The sequence below is a fragment of the Ostrinia furnacalis genome, unplaced genomic scaffold (genome assembly GCF_004193835.3).
Source record: "Ostrinia furnacalis isolate ACB-3 unplaced genomic scaffold, ASM419383v2 OfSCF4231, whole genome shotgun sequence".
Taxonomy (NCBI): Eukaryota; Metazoa; Arthropoda; class Insecta; order Lepidoptera; family Crambidae; genus Ostrinia; species Ostrinia furnacalis.
This window is the reverse complement of record NW_021134470.1, coordinates 182555-210274: the sequence shown is the minus strand read 5'-3', so window position 1 is coordinate 210274 and position 27720 is coordinate 182555. Positions and strand designations below refer to the sequence as shown.

Below are 27720 nucleotides of genomic sequence, written 5' to 3'. Positions count from 1 at the left end.
TAAGTATGTGATTATAGCTTACTAGATGACGAAAATTTCTGCGTTCTGGTCTTATCCAGAGGTTCTCAAATAGGGGCCTGAAAATGCGGCGAAATGGTTCCAGTAAAGGATGGTACGGCAGTGTTTGCTTCGCGCTCGACTTGGCGGGGGCACTGCCGTGCCCCCAGATAGGCACCGCGATAGTGAAGACGTATAGTGTACGAACATGGTTGCGATTGTTTTATCTGGCGGCATACAGACTGGATTGCACCATCTTACCTTAACTTTGACAAACGTCAAAAATCTATCAAACTCCATACAAAAACATCGGTTATCGTTATAGTTACACGGTCATAGTTAGGTGGTGCAACAGCCTCAGTGGAGCAAGCGCAACAACTAACAAGTTCTGGGATATCTGGGTGCAAGCGGAATCGTAACATGTTATTGTTATTTACTTTAAAGCCAAAGGCATTAGTGAATAATATTTCTTTTGATTGAGTTCAATCAACTCATTCGATGATTCGATTCGACGTGCTTATGATAAAAACGCAACAACTTCCAAACGGCACCACTAGTGTTAAACGTGAGGAAATTATCAACGACGTACAAAGATACCGTGTTTATTCTCGACTATTTGCGCCGAAGGGTGACTGCGAAGGCAGGGTGCTACCTCGCGTGACGAAAACCAAACAGTTCTTAGGAAATGATAAAAGGAGACTCTGTTGTAGTATTAACTTATTAGTTGCAGTGATTCTGTGAGAATGAGCGAGAAACGCAAGACTGTGGTGATCGAGGACGGTGGGAAGAAACCGGTGTGTAATTTGTTGTGTTTTGTTTACATTGTTAGTAACAACAAAACATTTGGTGTTTACACTGTTACAAGATCAAGAAGTACCTAACCTTTAAGACGTGTCATAAAAAACTGATATTTTGGAACATTATAATAATTTTAACTAAATAAATTAATGCTTTAGGTGAAAACAGCCACCGTAGACAAGTTTCACTTTTTGATCTAACCGAAAATCGAATCCGTCAAAACTCCATACAAAAAAGGCCTTTCGACCATTTTTCGACTGGTTTGGGATTTTATTGTACACTTTGTCTAGACTCATAGGTATCTACTGGGCATTAGCTGATTCTAGCTCGCTCACTTAACTTGGAGTCATTTTGTTTTCTTTTCAAGAGTTTACGATTATATCATTGCGTAGTTCATGTAGTTGCAATATCTTGCAATCTCTCTTGGGTAAGTAAGTACATAAGTGAAATCATTTAGCTTTGCTTTGCGAACTTAAACCCTTGCCTCCATTAACAATCTTGGTTGTAATACCCATCAGTGTAAATTCAAAAAAGTTAGAGTGAAAAGTTATTCGTTTAGCACCCATTAATTGAGGTTACATGAGTTAAATTTTGGTTAGATCTTTGCAGCCCATAGTATCAAGTATCAACGTACTTTACAAGTTACTGAAAAATACTGGATTAATGAAATTCAAATCGAATTATTTGAACTGCGTGTTTCCTTACCCAAATGAAACAACAGAACAAAAGTGAACCAACAACCGGCAGTTCTTTATTTCTGTGTTTATTGGTTTAAGTACGACTTACCTTTAAATTACGTTATCTGCGCCCTCGCTATCAGGCAAACAATTCCGTTATTCGTGGACATCAATCGTTCTTTTTCCAAGAAATAAAAATAAGTCATTACTAGTCTAGCAGCTCTACCACTCTGAACATGTTTTCGTCAAAACTTCGACTGAATCCGTTCTCTTTCACTCATCTCAGCAATGAATATGAGTGAGAAAGATAAGTGTAGACGAATTTATTGAAATCAGGCTCGTAGTAGAGCCTATTACTGACGTAAACACATAAATCGCTGTATTATTATCTCGCTATTTGCTCGTGGTCCATCAAGAACCTAAACAAATAATGACCAAACAAGACGCAATGATTGATTACTTTCCTTTACGCCTGTCAATCGCTTTTCAATAAAGATAATTAGTTTTATTTATTTGCTCTTTTGGCTTTTGTAGATGTAATTTATTTGATTACAGAGCCAAAATAAAGAACTGTTTACATGCAATTACATTACCTACCTAATTATTATGATATTTAATCTCATAATCCATAATATAAAAATGAACCGCAAAATGTGTTGGTAAGCGCATAACTCAACAACGCCTGGATTAATTTTACCAATTCTTTTATTTTAAATGTTCGTTGAAGTCCAAGGATGGTTTTTATGGCGAGATTGTATTGCACACTGTTCCAGTTTTTGTACACCAATTAATTTGATGAAAATTGGAAACGTTTGATAAAAAATTCGCTATCAAAGCGACTAACCAGACAAAATATTCGGTACTGGAGGGTATCGATTGCAGTATGAGAAGGCGAACGCACGTACGGAATTGTCTACTTCTTAATAAATTGTTATGACTTGTTATTGATGGACTCACGACTTCCAATAGAGGCATAGTACGCCATTTATATCTAGAGGCGACACCATTAAGCCGACAATCATGTAAACAAATCAATTAATCACGAATCACGATTACTACGCACCTACATTCGAGTAAGTAAACCATGATCTTATGTACCTACTTACCTACATAAGTATTTCTGTGACAAAAAGTAAATAGCATATTACCTAGGTATACACAGAAAATACAGCTTATAAAGGTTCTATCTACTTCTCTACAAAATAATCACAAACTAATAATTACTTTGTATTTCAATAATTGTGTTGCAATATTTGCAATATTGTTACCTAGTCTTACATAAGTCTAAAGAAAACTAGTGTGAATGAAATTAAATAACGTGATACAGGCATGTTCCTCACATAACAATTGTAACTTTTGTTTGCTCTATTATATTTGTGATAGAGCCCAAACAAGTCATACGGATGAAAGAGGCATTTTATGTTACTTGAAATAGGTGATACTTTGCAACAAAATTGCGTGATTGAACGAAAATATTGTAGAGACTGTTACAACAATTAGGCCGGGTTGCACCGTCTTACTTTAACTTTGACAAACGTCAGAAATCTGTCAAATTCCATACAACCTACCGGTTAACGTTATATGTAGTTACGGTCAAAGTTAGGTGGTGCAACTCAGCCTTAATATTATGATTAAAACCATGATTGTTTATTGTTTAGTTATCTTGAGTTGTGTTTACACCGATATTCTATTTTAATTGTACAGTCGAACTACATAATAATAAAGAATTTGAATTTGATAAATAACCAATAACATCTTCACAAGTCTTCCTTTCCATGGATTATTGTACCTAATTATACAGTGCCGAAAATAATTAAGTGAATCCCAACCTGTTCCACAAATTACGGGGCACCGATCCACGAATTCCCGTTAAAATTCTTACGGACTTATTACAGATTTCCAATTAACTTTTCGCGATAGCTGACAGTTCATTAAAGTTTCAATTAGCCTTCAGTATAAAGCTCAATAGCACTCTTATCAACCCGGAAAGGGCTTAATACAGTGTCGCCTTTCGCCGCGAGGCGGGGTGTTTACGTTACGGTGCGGATACTAAAACGCGGTCTCCAGCGCGTGTTTTGCCCTACACAATCAACATTCAACAAAATTTCCTACAAAAAATATTGAATGTTGACAAGTTTTTGTTGATTGTGTAGGGAAAAACACGTGTTCATTTAAAGAACACTGACCGGCTCGAATTGAAACGGTTACGATCCGTTTCCGGGTCGCTAAGTGTAAGTCCTTTAATCAGGCCTTTGTTTCAGCGCAAGGATCGGTTCCCGACTATAGTGGCCTTCATAATATTGGCGGAGTTTTGTGAAAGGTTCTCGTACTCGGGCATGCGAGGTAAGTTGTCGGAAAACAGATGAAAGTTTCCAACTTGTAAAGTGTAATGAACCGTTTATGTAGTTAGTTACAAAGAAAGGTTTCACACTGCGTAAAAATGGTTAAAGTTTGAAAATGGAAAGCGTTTTTCATGATGGGAAAACAAGACGTTTCACATTGGGCGCCACGTCAATTAGTAGTTATCTCTGTAGAATAACGTAACTTTTTTTCATTAGTTGAATGTAAAATTAAAAAAATTATAATAAAAATAAACTTAGTTATTTAATTTTTTTAGCGTTAAGAGTCGCTGGCCGTAACAGCGTATTACACTTGAAAATTTCGACGGGTTCATCCAGTGTCTAAGTAGCTCAGTTGGAAGAGCAGTCGCCCGGCAAGCGGAAGGTCGTGGGTTCAATTCCCGCCTTAGGCAGTTCGATTTTTTCAAGTTATTTATAAATTTCAAAAAAAAAAAAATAAACTTTTTAAAAACAAGCTTTTATTCTGAATCTCGAAAGTTTGTATCGCGCATGGAATTTATTCCTCTTTTTCTCTGTTTGCGCTACAAGCTTTCGAGATTCAGAATAAAAGCTTGTTTTTAAAAAGTTTATTTTTATTATAATTTTATTTTACACTTTTTAGTTATATCTTAATCTCAGGACCCTGGACATTATCTTACACTAAAGTGCTCGAAAAGACAAATCCAACGAACCCAAATTCGATGAGTTTCCGCCGTTTTGTTTAGGAGTTCCTATGGCCACCTCCCGACTCCATCATCAGACCAGCTCAATGGTACCATAATATTGCATTGTCATCGTACTTACATAAGTATACCAAATTTCAGCTCAATCGGTTGAGGAGAACTGGTCTTAAATTCAGTTGCAAGATTTGTCCCACACATACTAACAAGTGAAGTCAATATAAAGCTTGTAATAATAATAAATAATAGTAAAGGTTCAGAATAATTCAGAAATTTTAACAAAATTTTGAGCGTGCGCGTTTCATAAGCCGTATCTACAACATTTTTTAAAGCCACTGATAAACTTTAGAATCAAATTAAGTACCTTGTGTGTAATCATGCAAAATGAACTGGAACGTTATATCAAAAATGTAACACAAAGGTACATATTCCCATAGCACAGGGTTGCTTTCACATTGCGTTCACCCTTATCTTTCGGAGCGGGTGGTTATTTTTTCGCCACACCGACTTAATCAAGGAAAACAACAGCGAATTCTTTGAAGCTATACCGTTTTGGAAAAATAATATCGTTGTCCGGGTTATTCATGTGTATTTTGTATTCGAGTCTTTTTATACACCATACAAAGTAAACAATTTTAAAGCGATCGTATGTGGAGCAACACAATTTAGGAGCTCTATCGCTAGAAGCCATCTCCTTTAGATGGTTCTGTTTTATAAATGTAGTTGCAATAGAATTTTATTTCTTGGTACGTTATTTAAGGAGTCTTGCTTCGTAAGTTTGAGATGTTTTTGCTTAACTGCAGATCAGGAGGAAATGTTTCTGATTTGGCATAAGGTTTGCACTAGCAGCTATAAGTACATCATAATAAAAGTTTGCATTATCAGCCAAGTTTTGGCTCTCGTTTCACTAAAATTGACTCTACTTCAGAAGCAGTACCTACTGTTAAACACAATAATTTTCATTCTTCGTTATTTTAGTTAAACATTCATCTTATTTGGTTTTGTCAGTCTCTATAATATTGTGTCCACACCTTGACAAAACAGCATTTTGCTCGTAGTACAAAAATACAAATGTAGTTTTGGGACCATAGAGGCGATTGCTAAACTACTCACTACTATGACTATTGCAATCTTAAGGTATCCAAACGGAGATGACTGGTATTCCAAATGCAGACCTTATGTTTGCGTCCATAGAGTCGATACTCTACTTTTAACATTGCCAATTTTCGAGTGAGCTATAGTTTTTATAATTAATTTTCAGCTTTCCTCACACTGTACCTGCGCAGCAAGCTCGGTTACACAGACGATGGAGCTACAGAAACGTATCATATTTTCAGCACATTAGTGTACGTTTTTCCTTTCGTGGGTGGGATTGTGGCCGACAACTATTTGGGAAAATACAGGTAGATACCTCTTTGAATTATGAGAATGTTTTATTAACTTACACGGGTTGGTTAAAAAAAAGGGTTAGTAGTTGTTTCATATCAAATTCGTTCGCACGAGTGTGCGTATTATTATTAAAAGGGGACGTTAGCACGTTCGTGCGAAACGACTACTAACCCAAAAAAAAAAACAGTTTTAACCCTAATATTTGGTGGTGGGTTTGTCGTTGCTACCATATTTTGAAGTTAATTAGCTGTTATAGTGTGCCATTTTATGTATTTTTATAAGCATCCAAAGTAAAAATAAGAAGAATGTCCCAAAAATAGAACGTCACACTGACAATAATTGAGGTAGTTGGACCTAAGAGACATCGAACAAGCCTAATTTATGTCCTTAGAAAAGTTTCATGAGTTTTGAGAAAGTTAGATTGTCTTTTTTAAAAATGGACTTTAATAGACTTGTTTGATACGTCTAAGGCCCAGAACAGACGGTGGAACGCAACTGCAACTTTCTGATGATTTTGATGAATGAAATTGAAACTGAAAGTTTCAAACTGGTCGCGTCATGTGTGGTCTCTCAACGGACGCTATGGCAGAAACTTAGATGCAACTCAAAAGTAACTAGCAGTTGCAGTTTCGTTGCAGTTGCGTTTCACCGTCTGTTCTGGGCCTTAGGCTTACCTACTCAGGTACATGTTAGTGTGACGTGCTAATTTTGGACATCCTGTATAGTCTGTTAATTTGTCTTTCCATTATCTACTATGTTTTGAAACTATACAACTTGCAACTGAAATATTGGACACTGAGTTATAACTCCGTTGGATATAACAAAAAATATTCGCTTCTGAAAAATGCTATATTTCTTCCTTACTAACACCGATAGCAATCACGTGGATTTATGACTGTACATTTTTACGCAACAATATTTGACTATTCTAACAAACTGCTATGTGCCTAACGAATACCACTTTTGTTTTGTTATTATAAAGTTTGTTTACATTTCAAATGTTTCATCTAATGGATAAGTTGTTTGGTCTCAGTTGTACAAAGTTTGAAACTATTATGAGTCAAAGTTTTCAAGGTTAATTACTAGTCCTCAGAACATTCTAGAACCTTTTGGAACTTTTGCCATATTAAGGTTTCCAAAGTTCCAACGTGGGAATAAACTACAGGAGTAGGTAATAACATTTTAGGCTGGGTTTCACAATCTTACTTTAACATTGATAAACGTCAAAAATCTGTCTAAACTCCATACAAAAAACGCCGGTTATCGTTATAGTTACGGTCAAAGTAAGGTGATGCAACTCAGCCTTACTGTTAGAGTTTTCATTTAGGTTATACCAGGCCTGTTCATTTCCGCGAGTTTACATCGAAAACAAAACACGCACGATGGCCCACCTACAGGATACTATTCGACAAGGCCTCACATACGAGCGAACATTGACTCACGCACGCGTATTCTTGTGTATGATGGAAGAAAATAAAGAAAATGGTGTACTGAATACTAAATAAATAATAATAAAAACACAGAATGTACTTTTTTAAGTTGCCTCAAGACACTGAGAGGTAAATAAGTAGTTAATATTATTCATGATAATTCATGCTAAATCATGTACTTCCTCCGCCATTTTCCGCAGTTTGGCACCTCACGTCACATCGTTTTACCGAAGTCAGCCCTATAGCTTCGGCGCAGTGCCGATCACTGACGTTTGTTAACAAAATGGTGCTTGACTCTTGAGACAGGCTAAATTACACCATATTGTTAGTGACATTGAGCATAATATTTTTTAATTACCTTCGCGAAGTAAAACTTCTGTACGTAGTACTTATTATTATTCTGTGGTTATACCTACCTATACGATGTGTGATTTAGCCGGTAACTCTACCATATTGGTTTCAGGACAATTTTATACATGATGTTTGTGTACGCGGCAGGCAATGCCCTTGTTGCTATCACCGCTATACCCCAGCTGGGACTGCCTGCAAGGTAAGAACTATTTATTTTAATAAATCTTTCAGATTTATTTTTTCATTGTTACTAGGCGATGCCTCCGTAATCGTCTGTCGTAACCAACTTTAGCTAGGTTCGAATCCCGTATAGGAAATTCATATCGATTGATTTATTTGGGTAAATGTTCCCGGTTTGGTTAGGTCATTACATTTAGTGGAATTATATAGTATATATTAAGTTGCTAGTTCGACAGCATATCAAGATGCTATCGCCCGCATTCACAAACAATGCTTGCTTAAGTGAAGCAGCAAATCGAACGCGCAGCGTTGAATAGAGCTCTGTGATTGGTTCGTGTGTCACCTTGTTCGTCCATGCGTGAGACCTCATAGTAATGTTTGTGTATACGCCCGTATGGAACCTTTGAAAGTCATGATTTAGGTGACGTACCACTACTAATAAGACTTCTATCTTCTTTCAGACTGTGCACCCTGCTAGGTCTTTTCATGATCACAGTTGGCACTGGGGGCATAAAACCCTGCGTCACTGCCTTCGGAGGTGACCAGTTCAAACTGCCAGAACAAGAGAACCACCTGGCCTTGTACTTCAGTATATTATACTTTAATTTGTGTATGGGCAGCTTGATAGCGAAGACAATATCACCTATATTGAGGTCTGAAGTTCACTGCTTTGGGGAGAAAGACTGTTATTCCTTGGCGTTTGGTGCTCCGGGGCTGATCGTTCTGGTGTCTGTTGGTAAGATTTATTTTTATACTCCAACAATCTTTTTTGGTAAACGGATTTGATCGGACATCTTAGGCTGAGTTGCACCATCTTACTTTAACCACAGAATAATAATAAGTACTACGTACAGAAGTTTTACTTCGCGAAGGTATTTAAAAAAATGTATGCTCAATGTCATTAACAATATGGTGTAATTTAGCCTGTCTCAAGAGTCAAGCACCATTTTGTTGACAAACGTCAGTGATCGGCACTGCGCCGAAGCTATAGGGCTGACTTCGGTAAAATGATGTGACGTGAGGTGCCAAACTGCGGAAAATGGCGGAGGAAATACATGATTTAGCATGAATTATCATGAATAATGTTAACTACTTATTTACCTCTCAGTGTCTTGAGGCAACTTAAAAAAGTACATTCTGTGTTTTTATTATTATTTAGGCAGTTAAATACTGCACAGTATTTAGTACACCATTTTCTTTATTTTCTTCCATCATACACAAGAATACGCGTGCGTGAGTCAATGTTCGCTCGTATGTGAGGGAGGCCTTGTCGAATAGTATCCTGTAGGTGGGCCATCGTGCGTGTTTTGTTTTCGATGTAAACTCGCGGAGATGAACAGGCCTGCTTTAACTTTGACAAACATCAAAAATCTGTCAAACTATGTTTGTACAACAAGACCGTTTGTTACGGTCAAAGTTAAGATTGTGCAACTCAGCCTTAGTTGTAATAAAATTCTGTAATGATTTAGGTAATGATGCAATTTTTTTAAGCTTACTTTTTTTAAGTTTTTGTAAAATACAAGAAATTTTCAGTTTAAAATTAGTAAGTAACTGAAGTAAAAAATACGAGGAAAACTTTTCACGTAGCATTTCAATTGGAAAATGTACGTTTGCTCTCGCTTACAGTAATTTTCGTGAGTGCCAAAAGTCGATACGTGCTGAAAAAGCCTGAGGGAAACGTCGTATTGGATTTTACGAGCTGTGTAGCCGTAAGTTATTTTCATAATATTTGCGTTTAGATTGCTCTCACACTATGTCAAGTTTATTTTAGACACAGGATAGCTTGCAAAAGCAAAGAGTGCAGATTATGTAGAGGGTTGTAGAATAGGTAGCAAGGTGTAAACGTGTTTGTTTCAATGACTGTTAAATTCGATGTCGACGTTGTCATGTAATCGATTCGCTCGATTTGATTTATTTCTTGATTATAAAGGGAAGACATCTCCAGAGATGTAGAAGAATTGGAAGCCAATAAAACTGATAAACTCGTATTATAATACTAAAATTTACATCAATACCGGCTTAATTATTATACTATACTCGACATTAGCAGAAATGAATAAGTTAGAGATTGGGTTGCCATCACCAAAAAAAGAGGATTAATCTAACAATACAGTGTGAGTCACGTTAAAGTGTACATATGAAAATAGATGAAACTAAACCTATTTTTATCGACAAAAAAGAGGTCAAAAAATTTTTGAGATATTTTTTTAATTTTTTATCGAAATTTTTTTCTTCCAATTACTTATTGTAAAGAAAACGTAATAACTTTTAAACTAAGCGGTATATCCTGATAAAATAAAAACAGTAATAATGCTTAATAACAGGCAATACTAAAAAATTACATAAAATACACAAAAAAGGCCCACAAATAATAAAAAATGATACTTTTTGAAAAACATCTGCTTAAAAATTCGTGTTTTTTTTGGTATTTGATAAATTTCTCCAAAAAATGCCCCTATAACCGGTGGTTTTTATTACTTTGTATTATTTTCTATCGTATCACCTTCGTAAAACCAAAAATCGCTTGTCTCTATCCCTATCACAACGTTTGCAATGATTGTTTGAACTAAGCCTCTCTGGGCGCGCCATTCAACGCTTCGTTAACAACGAAACTGAAAATGGCTCTAGATTTGTAATTTTCATAAAGATTTTGAAGTAAAATAAGCATTTAAGTTAAAATTAAAATTGTCTCTACCTGTAGCGGAGAATAATCTTGTGGCAGGCCTTTGTTCAAACGATCATAGCAAATGTGATAGGGATAGAGACATGCGATTTTTGGTTTTACAAAGATAATACGATAGATAATAATACAAAGTAATAAAAACCACCTGTTATAGTGGCATTTTTTTGAGAAATTTATCAAATAACCAAAAAAATACGAATTTTTAAGCAGATTTTTTTCAAAAAGTCACATTTTTTATTATTTGTTGGCATTTTCTGGGTATTTTATGTATTTTTTCAGTATTGCCTGTTATTTAGCATTATTACCGTTTTTATTTTATTAGGATATACCGCTTAGTTTAAAAGTTATTGAGTTTTCTTTACAATAAGTAATTGGAAGAAAAAAAAATTCTATAAAAAATTAAAAAAAAATCTCAAAAAATTTTTGACCATTTTTTTGTCGATAAAAATAGGTCTAGTTTTTATCTATTTTCATATGTACACTTTAACGTGACTCACACTGTATAACTATCTTTCTTTTCTTTTTTTCTTTCTGTAATAAACGTATCTTTTCTTTCTTTCTAATCGAACGCTTAGTTATTCGTTTCAGCTCGGTATCAGGAACACTCTGATCGGAAGCAGCAAGAGAGAGAAGGGTAGTCATTGGTTAGACACCACAGAGCACAAGTATGACACGCGGTTCATCAAGGACATCAAGAAGACGTTGTCTATTCTCACGCTGTTCTCGGTGTTGCCAGTGTTCTGGGCTTTGTTGGATCAAATGGTGAGTTATTAAAGGTAACTAATTTTAACCAATGACAGTCCAAGCGGATCAAGCTAATCTGCAAGCTGAAGTGGCAATGGACAGGGCGCATAGTACGCAGAACTGACTGCCGATGGGACAGCAAGGTGGAGTGGAGGTTAGTAGTAGTTTCGCACGAAATTTGTTCGCACGAATGTGCGTAACGTCCTGTTTTAATTAAAATATTTTTTTAGAAGTCGGTTCGCACGGATGTATTAAAATCTCGTGCGAATCGATTCTACCGAGAACTAGTAGTATGAGATTACTAGTTCTCGAAGGAGTCGATTCGCACGCGATTTACTTTTAATAAATCCGGGCGAAACCCTTACTAAAATTTTTTTTTATTGAAAGTGGGACGTTACGCACATTCGTGCGAACAAATTTCGTGCGAAACTACTACTAACCCGGAGTGGAGCCCACGTACCGGAAAATTCAGCGTTAGACATCCACCCACAAGGTGGACTGACGACCTCATAAAGGTAGAGGAAGGCGCGGGACTCAGACCGCTACTAACCGTACGATGTGGAAGTCATTGGGGGAGGCCTATGTTTATGGCCTATTGTCCTGTGGCTGAAATGATGATGATGGATGACAGTCGACTGCTGTATTTAAGGTAATTTGTGCAAGTAAAATGTGATATTTCAGATTTTATAACCTTTAGGTAAATATAAATGCTAACGGCCACCACGTTTATAGTTCCACAGGTAGTAAAAAGCTGTTATTCTAGGGCTCGCGGTGGACGCTGCAGGCTGCCAAGATGGACGGCCGCCTCGGGTACATAACGATCAAGCCAGACCAGATGCAAGTGCTCAACCCTATAGGCATACTGATACTCATCCCTTTGGCGCAAAAGGTAAGAACTAAGAAGTGACAGTTATACAGTTGTATAGATATTAGATAACAACGGACCTGCGGTAATCCGAGAAACGGTGCGGTGTTGGATTATCGGTTTTGTCGGACTATAAGACCACCTAAAATCGGGAATTATTTTACAAACTTGCGGGCGGCCGCCCGCGACTTCGTACGCGTGGATCCCGTTTTACCCCTTCATCTATCTTACGCGGCCTAGATTTTTTTATACAAATGTTTTTCCCGCTAACTCCCGTTCCCGTGGGAATTTTGCAATATCATGTTGTAACTAAGCTTTAAGTTTACTAAGGTACCTGCATGCCAAATTTCAAGCGTCTAACTTAAGCGGTTTAAATTTTTCATACAAAAGGATTTTCCCGCTAATTCCCGTTCCCGTGGGAATTCCTAAGTATACTATAACCTGCCCAGGAGTATGAAGAATAATTGTACTAAGTTTTGTTAAAATCCGTCAAGTAGTTTTTGTTTCTATAAGGAACATACAGACAGACAGACAAAAATTTTACTGATTGCATTTTTGGCATCAGTATCGATCACTAATCACTCCCTGATAGTTATTTTGAAAATATATTTCATGTACAGAATTGACCTCTCTACAGATTTATTATAAGTACCTATAGATTACAAAAAATACATAATATCGGATTACAGGGGGCGCCGGATTAGCCAGTCCACTGTAACTTTCAGTTATTTGGACGACATACATAATCTCATGCAATTCGAAGTTACGAGTCATTATCATTTCAGCCACCGTTGTTTGAATTCTACATCGCCCGGTTGGTAGTGGTCTGCATTCAGCGCCTTTATGAGGTCGTCGGTCCACCTAAGTGCTGGTGCTAAGTTAGGTTGTGGCGTTTGTTTCGACCAAATGACGTCCACTGCTAGACCAATGATTCACACAACGAGCGGTCCTGCGCTGTCCGCAACCAGGTGCTTTTAGCTTCCTACTTGTGTGTATAGATATTACCTATAATTTCTCTGGTACATAATGAAGTGTCGATTTCACAGCAGTTAAATTACACAGAACAATATTCTGGTAAAATAGGTTAAACAATAGTCATTGACTGTTTCAATACGAGTAGGTACCTATTAGAAGTTACAATATTATATTATCGTGTTAGATAGAATAAGAGCACGATTAACGAATAAATAAAGGCCCTTATGATATACTCGTAATATCAGCCTACATTTCCTCATTCGCGAACGTTAACCGTCATAATATATTAATTTGGTCAATACTAGAAGCAATCAATCAGCCTGTAATAACGACTTATTGATGTTAATATATGAGTAATACTCTGTTACTAACATTGCACGGGAAGCTCACAGGAGGAGAGTGGGGATTTATTTAAACTTTAATGCCAAAATAAATTTGTACATAAGGCGAACTTAATTACTTAATTTACGAGTATTTTTAATGATGGCAACTAACGAGTAATTATTTTCAAAATAACTTGAAAAAAAAAATCGAACTGTAATTGTTATTAGTAAGCGGATTAATGGTATAGTTTATGACAAAGGGACTCTTCGTGAAAACCAAGCCTATTTTCCTATAGACAATCTTAATCATTATTTCGGACTTACGTCAAGAAATTATTTCCGTATTTTCGACTCTACTTCACTCACTCATTATCACAACCCATAGAGAGAGAACGAGACAGATAAAATCCAAATCACCGATATTGGTTGTATAGGCTCTGGAATTCACGTGTACCACATAGAACAATAGGTAATCCTGCGTTTGTTATTTCAGTACGTTGTGCTGTAAGCTGCTTAGAGGGTTACGTACGGCCATTCCTCGTGAAAAAACAAATCCTCTATGATATGGCGATTGCTTATTTAAAATAAAATAAAAAGTTATATAATTATTCATTTTACTACTGAAGATTAGCCGGGATTATTCATTAGATTGCATGTTTTTATTATTATCTGTACGATGGCTCTATATTTTTCTTTAAAAATACCACTTCATTTTTTTTGTGATAAAAGTATATGTCTATTTAAATAAATAATGAAGATGGTAATTTAGATAGTTGTACTATATTCATTATTCTTCTATTGTCAAATTCAGTTCGTGATAAATCTTAGTCATACACTATTGAATTTTTGCTCAAAAATCCCTCCCGTTGATGTTTCTGACCAGTCAAGTTTCCACGAGGGTTTCCCACCGTGTTTTTATTCTACTACGCAAACATTGTATCTATTACACATCACGTTTTTCTTCCGACGATAGGCAAAAAAGCTTTTACCAACAATCTGTAACTATTTTCACTTTCATATTAACGTTACAAATCGAGAATTGATACATTTTTGAATAAAATATGGGTTTAAAAATTCGAGGATTTATATGACGCGTTTGTGACCGCGACGCGAACAAAAAGTGTAATTAATATGAAAGAATTATGAGCTTTGTAGGCAATTAATTTCAGAACGTCGATTTATTGTTTATGTATTTTGTTTATTGTTGCAGTATATTTATCCGTACTTAGAAAAAAGAAATATCCTGAAGAATCCCCTCCATAAGTTGACACTGGGCGGAGTGTTGGCTGGCTTGGCATTTATTGCCTCTGGTGTAGTTGAAATATATCTTAGGGTAAGTACGTGTTAAAATATTCATGACAAGTCTAGACTCTATACCATATGTTTTGCTCTGTAATAAATTAGCATCCCCTAGAGGTACATAAACTTAGAATGGTGTTATATCTATGAAAATTCAGTTAGCCTAGGCGCAGACCACCGACTTTTAGTTGGCCGATAGTTGGGTCGGGCTGTAAATGACTATGGAGATGTATGAAAGTGCGCACATTACACCGATTTGATATTGGCCGATTCTTCATACAAATTAGAATCGGTGGTCTGCGCCAAGGCTTACAATAACTTTTGAAGTATGTATTTATTTGCAGTAAGAATAAAATACACTAAAGCTGAGTTGCACCACCTTATTTTAACCGCAACAATAACCGGTGCTTTTAATTTTTGTCGTTTGTTAATGTAAGATGGTGAAAATAGACAATTTTGGGTCAAATATGATTTCCCTAGTAATTTCCAAAATTATCAATTAAATTATTTTCCTTGCAGACCACTTACCCCCACCTTCCCCACCAAGGCTACTCCCAACTACGGATCTTGAACGGCAACAATTGTTCAGTCTCCCTTCACAGCGTCCCATACAATATTACATACACTCTACCCCCGCTATCTCAATTCACAAAACGGGACATCAAAATAAACAACACAGAATACATTAGCATAGAACTGGGAGGTAGTTGCATAGAGCCTAAGAAGGAGATGTTCCTTCTAGAAGAGAATAAAGCTGTATCGTTCTTTTTGGATGGAAACTCTGTGCACAGATTTGAGGACAACGTTGATAAAAGTAGATCCGGACTGCCTGTGGTTCGGTAAGTTGATTTAGCTAAGTTTTCTTTACCTGTGAGTTTCATTGTTCTTGTATTATACTTTTCAGTGAAAATTAGTATTGTAGATTTTGAATGTAAGTTATTTGGAGAACTGATTAGAACTATGTTTGTTAAGGCCATTGACTTTAATAATACGTAGGCGGTAGGTTGTGTAGTTATTCATACAAATAATGAAACATACTGATCTTCTTATAACATAGTTTTCTAGGTATCCAATGCTCAAATGTTTTGTTTATTATAAAACGTATTTCATAGAAAATTGGTTTACAGAATTTCTTTAGTATTAAGTATTTGCGTAGAAATTGAAACTTTCTCTATCATTAAAAAAATAACCAGGTCTTCGCGATTTAATCAACTTTAACAAACAGTCGACAGAGTTTGTGAAATTCAAAGAACACTTTCAAGTCTTTTCGAGTCAATTGTATAACAAGTGTGTACATAATCTACGGAGGCTCGAAACTTACTCTAAATGCTAAACGATTAAATTATTTTCTTATTAAAAAAAAATCCTGGTGTAAAAAAGTTCCAAGCACATTCGAAGAAATCGACCTTATTTTCAGCCTTATAGGGCCGCCACGGCCCCATTCCGACAATGTGGAACTTAACGAGTCAGTGGGGCTATGTAAACTTATTTTATTATATGGATAACTTACTAAATACATAATAAAACCCCAGTCAAACAACCCTAGTAAATTATCTCTCGCAAATATCTCAATCAGCATCACCTAGAAACGGATGAGGGTAAATATAGGGTAGAATTTGGAGTTACTTAATTGATTGTTATAGAAACTTTCTATGTGCATAGGTGAGATTAATCTAACGAGAATTAGAGCACTTTCACATTAGGGCGTTAGTAGCGCGACAGCAGCGCGGCAGCGGCGTTTTTATAATGTGAAGGCATGCATCCGCTGTCACATAGTATGAAATTTTCGGTAGCGCGTCTGTCGCGCGTTTGTCGCGCTGCTAAATCGCCTTAAATGTGAAAGCGCTCTTAAGGTACTAAACCAAGTTCAACTGGACGAATTAAAATCCGTAACAGATTCAAATTACTTAGTTACCTAATGAGTTATGTTATAGCTACTTCGTTACGTGAAGCAATTACTTATAACTCAAACGGTTACGAAACCATTTAACCGACAGACAAAACGACCGCATTTAGTTTCACTCCCGTATTCACAAACATTACTATGTGGTCTCACAGTGCGCATGGACGCACAGGGTGACACTGACACTGTGCGTTCGATTTGCAGCTTCACATAAGCAAGTATCGTTTATGAATACGGGTGTTAGATTTACAGTTTTTTGACTATTCCCACCTCTCGTTCCCACCACTGCAACTCCTGTGTAGCCAGGATCACAGCTTGACCGCCATAAAAACCCAGCAAATGAAGGTCAAGTTTGTCCCGGGGGAAAGTTAAACTGTCATTGGATCCGCAACGAAATTAATCAGAAGAACATAGCAGGAGTTCGAAATTAAAAATTCCTGTTTACCTGTAGTAGTTTTACTCTCTTAGCCTGTAGCAACTCTCGTAAAGTCGCAAAGATATCGACTGGAATTAAACTGTTAAGCTGATCTGAGCTTCCAAACCTTGACTGCCACTGTCCATCAGCCTTCGTTGGTGCGATGGGGCGGAAAACGCCGCCGTACCAAAAAGGCGCTGCTCGACCGATCGGATTTGGTTTAATCCTCTTCGACAAAATTCTACCCATGTATTCCGTTAGGAATTTGCACAATTTTCTGCTCTAATTTTCTTTTTGGAATTGTCACGGAACACGATTATATTGCTGAAAATTCCTTTAAGTATTCATTTGAAAGAAAGAGAAAAAAGACATTTATTTGGTACCAAAAAATTCAACATATTTAATGCATATTGAAAATTTACTGTAATATGTGATTATTAAAATGATAGCCCTTTAATGAAGATTTATCCGATAATAGTGATGAAGCCACAAAAGTGTATTCAAATGGAAATCTATCTATTATATAAAAGAAAGTCGTGTTAGTTACTCCACTTATAACTCAAGAACGGCTGAACTGATTTAGCTGAAAATTGTCAGGGAGGTAGTTTAGAGCCAGGAGAAGGACATAGGATACTTTTTATCCCGTTATTTATTGCCATTAAGGCGGAACAAAGTTCGCCGGGTCAGCTAGTATATATATAAAAGAAAGTCGTGTTAGTTACTTCGCTTATAACTCAAGGACGGCTGAACCGATTTAGCTGAAAATTGTCAGGGAGGTAGTTTAGAGCCAGGAGAAGGACATAGGATACTTTTTATCCCGTTCGAAATTAAAAAAAAAGTCTGCTTATTTATTGCCATTAAGGCGGAACAAAGTTCGCCGGGTCAGCTAGTAAATAATACATACGAGTGTAAAAGTTACCTAGGTACCTTATAAAAAACTGTTTTGGTTGTAAAAGAAATTAAGATTAGTAATTGAATGAAAAAGTCCTGATTAATTTTTCAATTCCAAATTGAAGCAGCGTAATTTAATTACATCACAATTCCAACTCTACCAACAATATGGTAATTTTCTGCCAAAATATTTATTAGAATTTGCTTCCAATTCCAAGAAATAAATTTCCTTGAAGTGAAAAACACTTGACAAACAAATTACTGTAGTTATTACGACTGGGTTCTAGGTTATATCTTAAGTCCTTTGTCTATTATACGAGTACTATTTTTCTTCGCAGAAAAGGCTAGATGACTAAATTTCAATTATTTGTCCGTCAGACAGATAATTAGAAAATATTGGTCTCATATTTTTTATTTTCATTCATAATTAAACAATTTACAGTGCTACATCGATATGAAATGGCGCGTTAAGTCACTATTGAGTAAGAATTTTTACTCAAAAGTGACGTCACGCGACATTTCAACTCAATATAATACTGTAATTATTCGATTATGGAAAAAAATCAAAAATATGAGTGTAATATTTTATAATTATCTGTCTAACGGACTAAATAGAATTTCGATTTCATTGCCCAGTCATCATCCCTATTATGTTATTTTTTGCAATGTGGGCTATCGTATTATTATTATTTTCATAATACTTTTCTGCAGGTTTCTCCTAACAAGCCGGGTCCTACAAAACGTGACGCTGATCAAAGGGAATATGGTAGAGTCCCACATTAGTGGGAGAGTGTCCTCACAAATGGAGGTTTTCTCGGGAAAATATGACTTATTCGCGGGCAACGACTTCGTGGACAGTGGGATTGAAATGCTCAGCGGTGGGGTATACACCATATTGGTCGATAAGGGGCGGAGTCAATACGTGAGTGGTTTATTTAGAAGTTGATTATTGATTGGCGCGAGTTGACTTGTTATTCAGAGAGTGTAGCCAATTTTCAGTGAAAAATATTACGTGGTATATTAGTGGATATTGGAACTTGTGAGTGATGTATGCAAACATATTAGGTAACGAATATTCATATAGCTCAGGGGTATTCGTGACAGTTTTAATTTTGAAATCGATTCACAATCACAAAGCGAAGTAATTTTAAAGGTACGAAAAAGCGTCACAGTCAAAGATTTTGGAATTACAACTGTCATCCTAACTTTGTGCATAGCCTGCTGTGTGTGTGTTTATTTGGGATCGCGCTGTAAAAGGCCTGAAAAATACAGTGGACTTAGACAAAAAGGCAACATATTGGCTAGCTTGAAATAACTGACATGTCAGGAAATTCATATCTTTGAATCTCAATTTAATACGTGTACTGTTCAATGTTCATATTACCTATTAATATTTATTGTGAGATTATCATGATAACAATAAAGTCGTAAAGCCACTGCCACCTGCCGACTTGGCATAAATAAATTGTGAAAATGATATTATTATGTGGCAGTATGAGACTGAGAGATGATTTAGGACCTTTTCGTAGCTGCTACGATTTGTGTAGATCGCGTAGCTGCTACGATGTGTGTAGATCTCGTAGCAAGACTTCGTCGTAGTAACTACGAATTATTCGTTCGTTTTTGTATGCTGAATAGTTATAAATATAGGAAAATAAAAGAATAATTTAAACTTTGTTACAGAAATCATCATTTTTAGTGCTGACCGAAGCAAACTCAATATCTATGGCCTTTCTGTTGCCACAATTCCTGATCATGTCTACAGCTGAGGTAAGAACAATAATCGGCTACATTATTGTCGCAAAATCGTATCTATTACTTCTATTTAAGATTCTATATTGAGCAGCTTGATGTGTTGTCTGATGTCTGGGGTAAAACCTATGTTAAAACAGTAGTAGGGATTTATATTAACGTCGAGTAAAATACTTTTTGAAAGCCAACCTACTGAATTTCAATGAATTATACATATATGTCAACGTGAAATTATGAACTCTGTCAGTTTATATTATAACGCGTTAGATTGTAAACTAACAGTGGGTTAGGTTAGGTTAGATTGTAATTTAACTACGTCAGATTGTAATCTGACGGAATTCACAATTTTACGGTGACATATATAAACCATTTTTTTTAATTTAACTAGATTATTAGTAATTTGTATTGCACAAATTATTAATAGTCCCCTCGTGGTAAGCTAAATATGCTTGTGTTACGAGTGGGCTCACCACAATAGTCGAGCGGCGTTGGAATTTCCGCGTTCCTCGGATCTCGAGTTGGCCCGTCCGATCCCTTCACCGTTCGGCTATCGTGGCTTCTCTTGTTAATATTAAAATTTATGCTCTTTAAATTGGGACATGCATGCATAATAGCATTCCTTGCTCTATTTTGGTTAATTTAGTCCCAAGATAGTTTAGGTTTCCTCCGGGACCACCCAACCTTGACTGATTGGGTCTGATTGGCGGTCAAACGGTCGATAGGGTTTAGAAAACGGCCCTCAAAACTTCGTAATGAGATGCTATTAAACAACTTTCAGTGAAAGTAACTATGAAATAGCGAAATAAATTGTAGCTTTCCAAACGAATTAATTTATTTACCTCCAAAAATAACCGACGCGAAAGTAAACTCTGTTAGTTTGTTTATTGTTTATTTTTAGCGGTTTGGGAAAATCGCTGTATATTTTTTAGGGTAGACTATGATTTGTAGTAAAATACTAATTCGGATGAGGGAAAATTTGGCGAAGGAAAGGCTACCATTTGTCGCAAAAATACTTACTAGAATGAGGGTGAAATAGGACATCAGAAATTGTATGGAGAGTCTTCCATCATGTGTTGAATTCTTTGTATTGGTCAATGAAATATTTTTCAAAATATTTTTTCTGTGTTCATGAGCCTACTCCATATTACGTCCCAAGAAATAGCTGTGTCACATAGTTTCAATACATTTCTTTTACTCTAAAAAAGTCATAAATTAAACTTATAACTAACATATTCAATGTATCGCTGTTGGTTTCTATAAATAAATAAATAAATTAATATTTTAGGTGTTGTTCGCGGTAACGGGCAATGAATTCGCGTTCAAAGAGGCACCAGACAGCATGAAAGCAGTGATGTCAGCTGTATGGATGCTGACCAACGCCGTCGGCAACGTCATCATCATCGGCGTCACAAGGATGCTGGCTGGTTACCGACAGGTAATGTGACCAACAGAAGTAGTTCGTAGTTTGCGTTCCAAGAGGCACCAGACAGCATGAAGGCAGTGATGTCAGCTGTATGGATGCTGACCAACGCAGTCGGGAACGTCATCATCATCGCCGTCACAAGGATGCTGGCTGGCTACCGACAGGTTTGTGACTGGCAGAAGTAGCATTAGGTTAAAGAGGCTTTTGGTATCATAAGGTGGTGATGTCAGCGGTGTGGATGCTTTTTTTTTATGTGACAGGAGGCAAACGAGCAGACGGATCACCTGTTTTTAAGTGATTACCGTCGCCCATAGACACCCGCAGACCCAGGGGCGTTACAGGTGCGTTGCCGGCCTTTAAGGTGAAGATACGCTCTCCTCTTGAAAGCTTGCAAGTCGTATCCGTCCGGAAACACCGCAGACGACAGTCCATTCCACAGTTTGGTTGTACGGGGCAGGAAGTTTCTAGAGAAACGTACTGTTGTGGACTGCCAACCATCTAAGTGATCGCGGTCGGCAACATGATCATCATCGCCGTCACCTGACTGACAGAGGCATATGTAGTTCGTAGTTTGCGTTCAAAGAGGCTCCTGACAGCATAATGTGGTGATTTACAGCATTGTGATTGCTGACCAAGTGATGATCATCTTCCTATTAATGTACCAAATTTAACCTTGCCCATCAATGGTTAAGATTTTTAGCTGCCAATAGTAGATCTTTGCTATAGGCTGGAGGTGGGAATAGTGCCGTAACCTAACGTTTAAAACATGAAAATTACTATGTTACTACATAAGCAACTTTGTTCAGTTCAGTATTCTGAAAATCTTGTTTTATACTTTTTCAGCGTCGTTTTTTGTCGTAGTTGGGTTTTAGTTTTTTTTACTTTTTATTATTTGTACTATATTGGTGTTAAAGTGTATTTGTGGCTTATAATATTAATAAAAGTTAAATTGATGAAATAATGAGTAGGTAGTAAAGAAGCTATGAACGAAAAGATGTGAATTATAACAATCAGCCCATGAATACAGGTAAAGTCACAAGCAAATGCTACTAATATATACATATATATATTCAAAATGTACAAGTAAAACGCTTTCAAATGATGATATTTTTTTTACTCTGTATGCTTTGTCCGCTAAAGGGCGCCACATTAGATTTTGTGAAACCCCTTATAACCTATAATCAGCGGACAATTATTATTATGACGCTTCTAATGTCATTTGTCGAATTCTGATAAATAGTTTAGAAGTTACGAGGGAACAGATGAACATACATACATACATACAGTCCTATCAACTTAAGCTGAGAATTGCATTTGTGTGAGTGATCGCCACAAAAGTACAGTTAGTAAAACACATACAAATAAAATTAATGTTTTATTAAAAGGAAGTCCATAAAACACAATGTGACCAACTGTCCAATTCTCGACCTCATAATGACTGAATCTTATAACTCTTCTACTCCGCTCATTGCATCTTCATCTTCACTCTCGTCTGATGACTCATCAGAGTCAGAGCCTGTGTTAATAATTATTCAATTTGCATAAAATGTCTTTCACTTGGATGCTTAATGGTTTTCGTACAGGAAATTCACTTACAATAGGAGCCATTTCACTAATATTTCGAACACAATGACATAAAATTACACGTCTATCTGCTACCAGTACCGGGGGTGAAGTGAAGTATGTGAGCGGCAGGGAAGTGACGCGTGGCGGACGCGCCGCGCCTCAGGCCGCTTGCTATAAACTAGTAGGTATAAACCGGTTTAATCCATGCGCGGGACGCGCCGCGCCTCAAGCCGAATGCCACTCTACACTATCGGTGTGCACTCACACAAATGCAATTCTCAGCTTAAGTTGAGAGAACTGTAACATAGCCTGTCAAAATTATAACCCTCCTTTTGCTTTGCCGTAGTCGGGTAAAAATAGGTAAGTACCGTAAACGTTTCACGCTAGCGTTTTTTATATCTCTCAAACTTCTCTTCCAGGACAGCCAATTCTTCTTCTACACGGGGCTGATGTTCGTATCGATATCGGTCTTCCACTGGATGTCTCGAGGGTACAAGTTCAGGCACGAAGACGAGCCTGCAAGGAAGGAACGTAGGAGTAACAGTGAGATTCTGTATCTGCAGGTCAAGCAAGCTGAAGACTGTTTAGATCATTAGTATTAATGAAACTGGACATTTATGGTTAAACTGATCAGTTAACCTCAAAAATCTAAAAACTTTTTTTAACCCTAGTTAGGGATAAAATCCCAGTTGGGAAGCTCTTGGCATGTGTCTCACCTGATAGTAAGTGATGATCAGGCCGAAGGTGGAAGCGAGCTTCACCCGGAATCCTCAACCATAGAGGAACTGGCTATCTTACCTCTAATTGACTAAATTAAATTTTAAGTTAAGATTTCAGACATGCGGTCAGCTTTTTAATGTACGCCAGTTCAATTGATCATGAATGTCCAACTTAAGTGTAGGTTGTGTCTCTACTACACGTTGTTTGTAAATAAGTAAGTTAAATGCTTTATCGGATATAATGTAATCTTACTAGGCTTGGCTAGGTAAAAAAATGTTTCGAACACTTGTACGGAAAAATTTAATATGTATAACTTTCTATGCAATTTAAAAAGGGTGTCATACTTGCTATCGAACGTTGAAGTATCTATTGTCTAGATATCGACAACTATGCATCAACGGGTCGCTACATCTACGGTACTCCATATTAAAAGTCATGAAATCAACGGGTCGCTACATCTACGGTACTCCATATTAAAAGTCATGAAATCAATCGGTTGTTTAATCAGTGTCATGACATCAAAAGTCGCGGTGGGTAAATAACGAACTTCTCATGGTGGGGAAGTAATATTTTCCTACCAAATTTTGTACTAAAAGGTAAAGTATTAAGAAAAAACATTTTTTTAATCATACATAATTGTGTATTTAAATAATGAAATAAAGTAATTAATTAGTACATGTTTAAAGTGTTACAGATATATTAAAGATGATCCCATATTGCTGTCAACGGAACGGGGCAACAACGACTAGGCGCTGCGGAGACATTTGAGTACATACGCGTGCGTGTGTGTGACGAAGTCTGTTTAACGGTGAGGCAATGCCACCCTCTCACTACGGGAGGGTTAAACATGGTCCTTCGAGCCGGATGCTAGTGAGGAAGTACTAGCGTCCGAAGGAGTGGACTCCTCCTCCACGAGCAGTGGACTGCTGCTGTGGGGCACCCCAGAGGTCCGCAGGAGGACTTCAGACGGCGCTGAGCGTAGCCAGCGTACGTTAGGATCGGTGCCATCGGAGGACGGAGGAGGGTCCTCGGGCAGCCCTCAGAGGCTGCAACGGGAGTACCCCACGTTCAACTCAGAGGCCCAGAAGAGGACCTCAGACGGCGCTTGCTGCTCGGCGCGCGTCAGGATCCAGTAACGTGGGAGGACAGAGGGGAGTTCTGCAGCCCTGTCCTTGCGAGCAAATTCNCGGCGCTTGACTTGCTGCTCGGCGCGAGTCAGGATCCAGTAACGTGGGAGGACAGAGGGGAGTTCTGCAGCCCTACCACAGAGGCTGCAGCTGGAGGAGGAAGACGGTCACGTCAGATGTCGTGAGGACCTCAGACAGCGCAACAAGTCGGCGCGTCAGGTTTGGTGACCAGAGGACGGAGGAACGCCCTCAGAGCAGCCCTCCTGCCAGAGGGAGAAGGAGGTTCGTCATCTCTAAGTAGTGATAACGGCTAGGAGTGCTCAGGGTGAGGGAATTCCACCCTCTCACTACGGGAGGGTTAAGCAATTATTTTCATTCCTTTTACTATTTTATGTAAAGTCAGCATTATTGATATTTTCTATATCTAAAGTTCGATAGTAAACATGCTTACATTTGATGACAATTATTTTTTTGGCACCATCATCATCACTCATCAGAAGAGTCATCGAACCGTTTAGATAACCATAAAAATGATCCAAATCCTGAAGCAATTCATAGAATGAGTCATCCATGTACTTACATGTACCTAGTAAACCCTAATCTCCTATACATCTATACATAATGGAGCGACATAGCAGTAGGCTTCCTTTGAAGTAAATAATCCCAACTAATCCCAACTATATCCTAACTAATATTATAAATGCGAAAGTAACTCTGTCTGTCTGTCTGTCTGTCTGTCTGTCTGTCTGTCTGTCTGTCTGTCTGTCTGTCTGTTGCTTTCCCGCTTAAACCTCGCAACCGATTTTGATGAAATTTGGCATAGAGATAGTTTGAGTCCCGGGAAAGAACATAGGATAGTTTTTATCCCGGTTTTTGAAACAGGGACGCGCGCGATAAAGTTTTTCTGTGACAGACAAAATTCCACGCGGGCGAAGCCGCGGGCGGAAAGCTAGTCTATTATAAGTCGCGAAAAACCCTTTCATCTTTTCAGCAGTGAAAAAAAATGTGGGTACCCCAAGAGGAGGTTAAAATGTGCCAGCCATAAATACACAAATATGTCTTAGTCCGCTGACATACCTTGGTATTTTCGTCAAAGCACGCAATCATGTTATTTTTTTTAATTAGGTAGATTCCACAATATATCTGGGAATTACACAAATATTTTTTCAATTGTGTAATCTATAAAGGAATCTTACCATTGTTTGTAAGTTCTTTATGGGAACAATAAATTATTGAGTAGCTAATTGAGTGAAACTTAGGCACAAAATAATTCAGAAAAACATCCATAGAATAGCTGTCTGAGTCATAATATTATTAATAGCACCAAGTCCATTAAAAATGTCCCTACTGCTTACATTTCTACTATGTATACCTACCGCTACACGATTTCACAACGTGGTGTAAACAGCGTCCATATAAATAGTCAACGCTAGAAAATCGATTCAGTATAATTCAGCTCTTCAAGGGTTAACCGTCTACAGAACAAAGTCTTCAATAGTAACGGTCAACGTCCAGTACTAAGTATTAAAAAATAGTAACAGTCTACGTCCAGTACTAAGTATTGAAATTAAGTATGAGGGGTCATTTCGAAAGGCACTGCTTCGAGTTTGGTTGTGGTGAAGGGCCGGGACCTCACCGAAAAATGCACGGACCGTGTCACGGTCCTGGACATCACGGGCCCCCTGGATTTGGACCTTGGGGTCACCATGGACATCATGGACATCATGGACATCATGGACACCATGGGCATCACGGTCACCACGGTCACGGACCATGGGGTCGGAAGCATCACGGACACGGAGGACCTTTCAGCCACCACGGGCACGGACCTTTCGGCCATCACGGACCGTTCCCCTGGTCTCATCACGGATTTGGACCGAAACCCCCACATCACGGTCACGGCCATCACGGCCCAGGCCCACACGGTCCCCACGACAAATTCGAGCGTCACGGTCTTTTCAACTTCATGTGGTCAAAACCTGGAAAAGACTGCAGTGACAGATGCACCCGTGGAAGGAACCCTCCCAGCCCTGCAGAGGAAACCAGACCTTGCTGCTCAAAGGATAAGAACCAACCTGAAGCTACGATATTTGTGAGAAAGATTGTGTTGGACAAAGAACCGAGATGTTATTCTGTTTGAAGTGATGACGTATGTATTTAACGCTTTATGTATTTTATCTCTTGTTTACTCGCATTTATTTATCTTATCTTGCACCATTCATGCGAAATCGATAGGGTTAGATAATTATTTTGTTTATCAGTTCTTGGATAACAAAGTATGTTTTTTTTTATGCTAACTAGATCATTATAAAGAGTAGTATTTGTTAGATATTCATTCATCATATTAAGAGAATGAGATGTGTACTTTATTCTTATTAAACTTTAGTGTACTCTTGACTGCACATTAAGAACAGTTGCATTGCAAAAGTCGCTCATATTTCGCATGAAATAAGGGCGATATCTTGTTCAACATGTTATTGATGTGTTGAGGATTAGGATATTGATTTAAAAAATTATGAATTAGGATTAAAATAGCAATAATCGAATAAAATACAAAAACAAATATAAAATGTTATTATAGTTGCTTAGTTTTATGATAAAATAGTGGTAGGAAATGTATTCGTATTTATCTAGGAATTTTCATACATTTTTTATCTTTTCTTTTTATTATCTTGCACCCATTTATAATACTTCTCCTCATTTTTAGTGACAGAATCACTTTGAATCAGTATAATTTATCGAGGTTTAAAACCAAATAAAAAGGAAATATACACGCATCAGGATACGAAGAATCATAGTTCTTGGCCATAGCCAAGGCCATGGGGCTAATGGAGAAGAATTTGAAGAATAAAGAAGAACCAGTCACAAGGATAGATATTAGAAGATGTATCTACAAATAAAGGATGCAAAGGATAAAAGTGAAGAAAATGGAGTTCATTGAGCATTTAACCAGTAAATAAATAAAATTAAAAATTATTTGATTGTTTCATTTTCAATAATGCTCGTATAATATAGTTATAAGTAGGCAGGCGATAAGACATAAAATAAACGGTAGGAAAAACTAAATAAAAATATTCTTATAAGTATAACAAAGTCAATCAATAACTGACACCTTTAGTCACATTGAAAAACATTTCAAGTACATAATAGTGTAGGCAGGCGATAACACTTAAATAAATATAAACTAACGATA

General features: G+C 37.3%; 2 protein-coding genes across 2 annotated transcripts; both read left to right on the top strand.

Annotated features, from left to right (window-relative positions):
* Positions 1-683: 683 nt before the first annotated feature.
* Positions 684-23296, top strand: LOC114359082 (peptide transporter family 1). The gene is made up of 14 exons (XM_028313332.1): positions 684-791; positions 3734-3815; positions 5753-5894; positions 7774-7860; positions 8303-8577; positions 9468-9550; positions 11113-11286; positions 12032-12157; positions 14642-14764; positions 15250-15569; positions 18651-18861; positions 19623-19709; positions 20977-21126; positions 23100-23296. The coding sequence occupies exons 1-14, from the start codon at positions 741-743 to the stop codon at positions 23274-23276; spliced, it is 2088 nt and encodes a 695-aa protein (XP_028169133.1). The 5' UTR covers positions 684-740; the 3' UTR covers positions 23277-23296.
* A 2673-nt stretch (positions 23297-25969) lies between these two features.
* On the top strand, positions 25970-27503 carry LOC114359075 (uncharacterized). Its single transcript, XM_028313324.1, has 2 exons — positions 25970-26676; positions 27235-27503. The coding sequence occupies exon 1, from the start codon at positions 26234-26236 to the stop codon at positions 26621-26623; it is 390 nt and encodes a 129-aa protein (XP_028169125.1). The 5' UTR covers positions 25970-26233; the 3' UTR covers positions 26624-26676; positions 27235-27503.
* Positions 27504-27720: the final 217 nt, after the last annotated feature.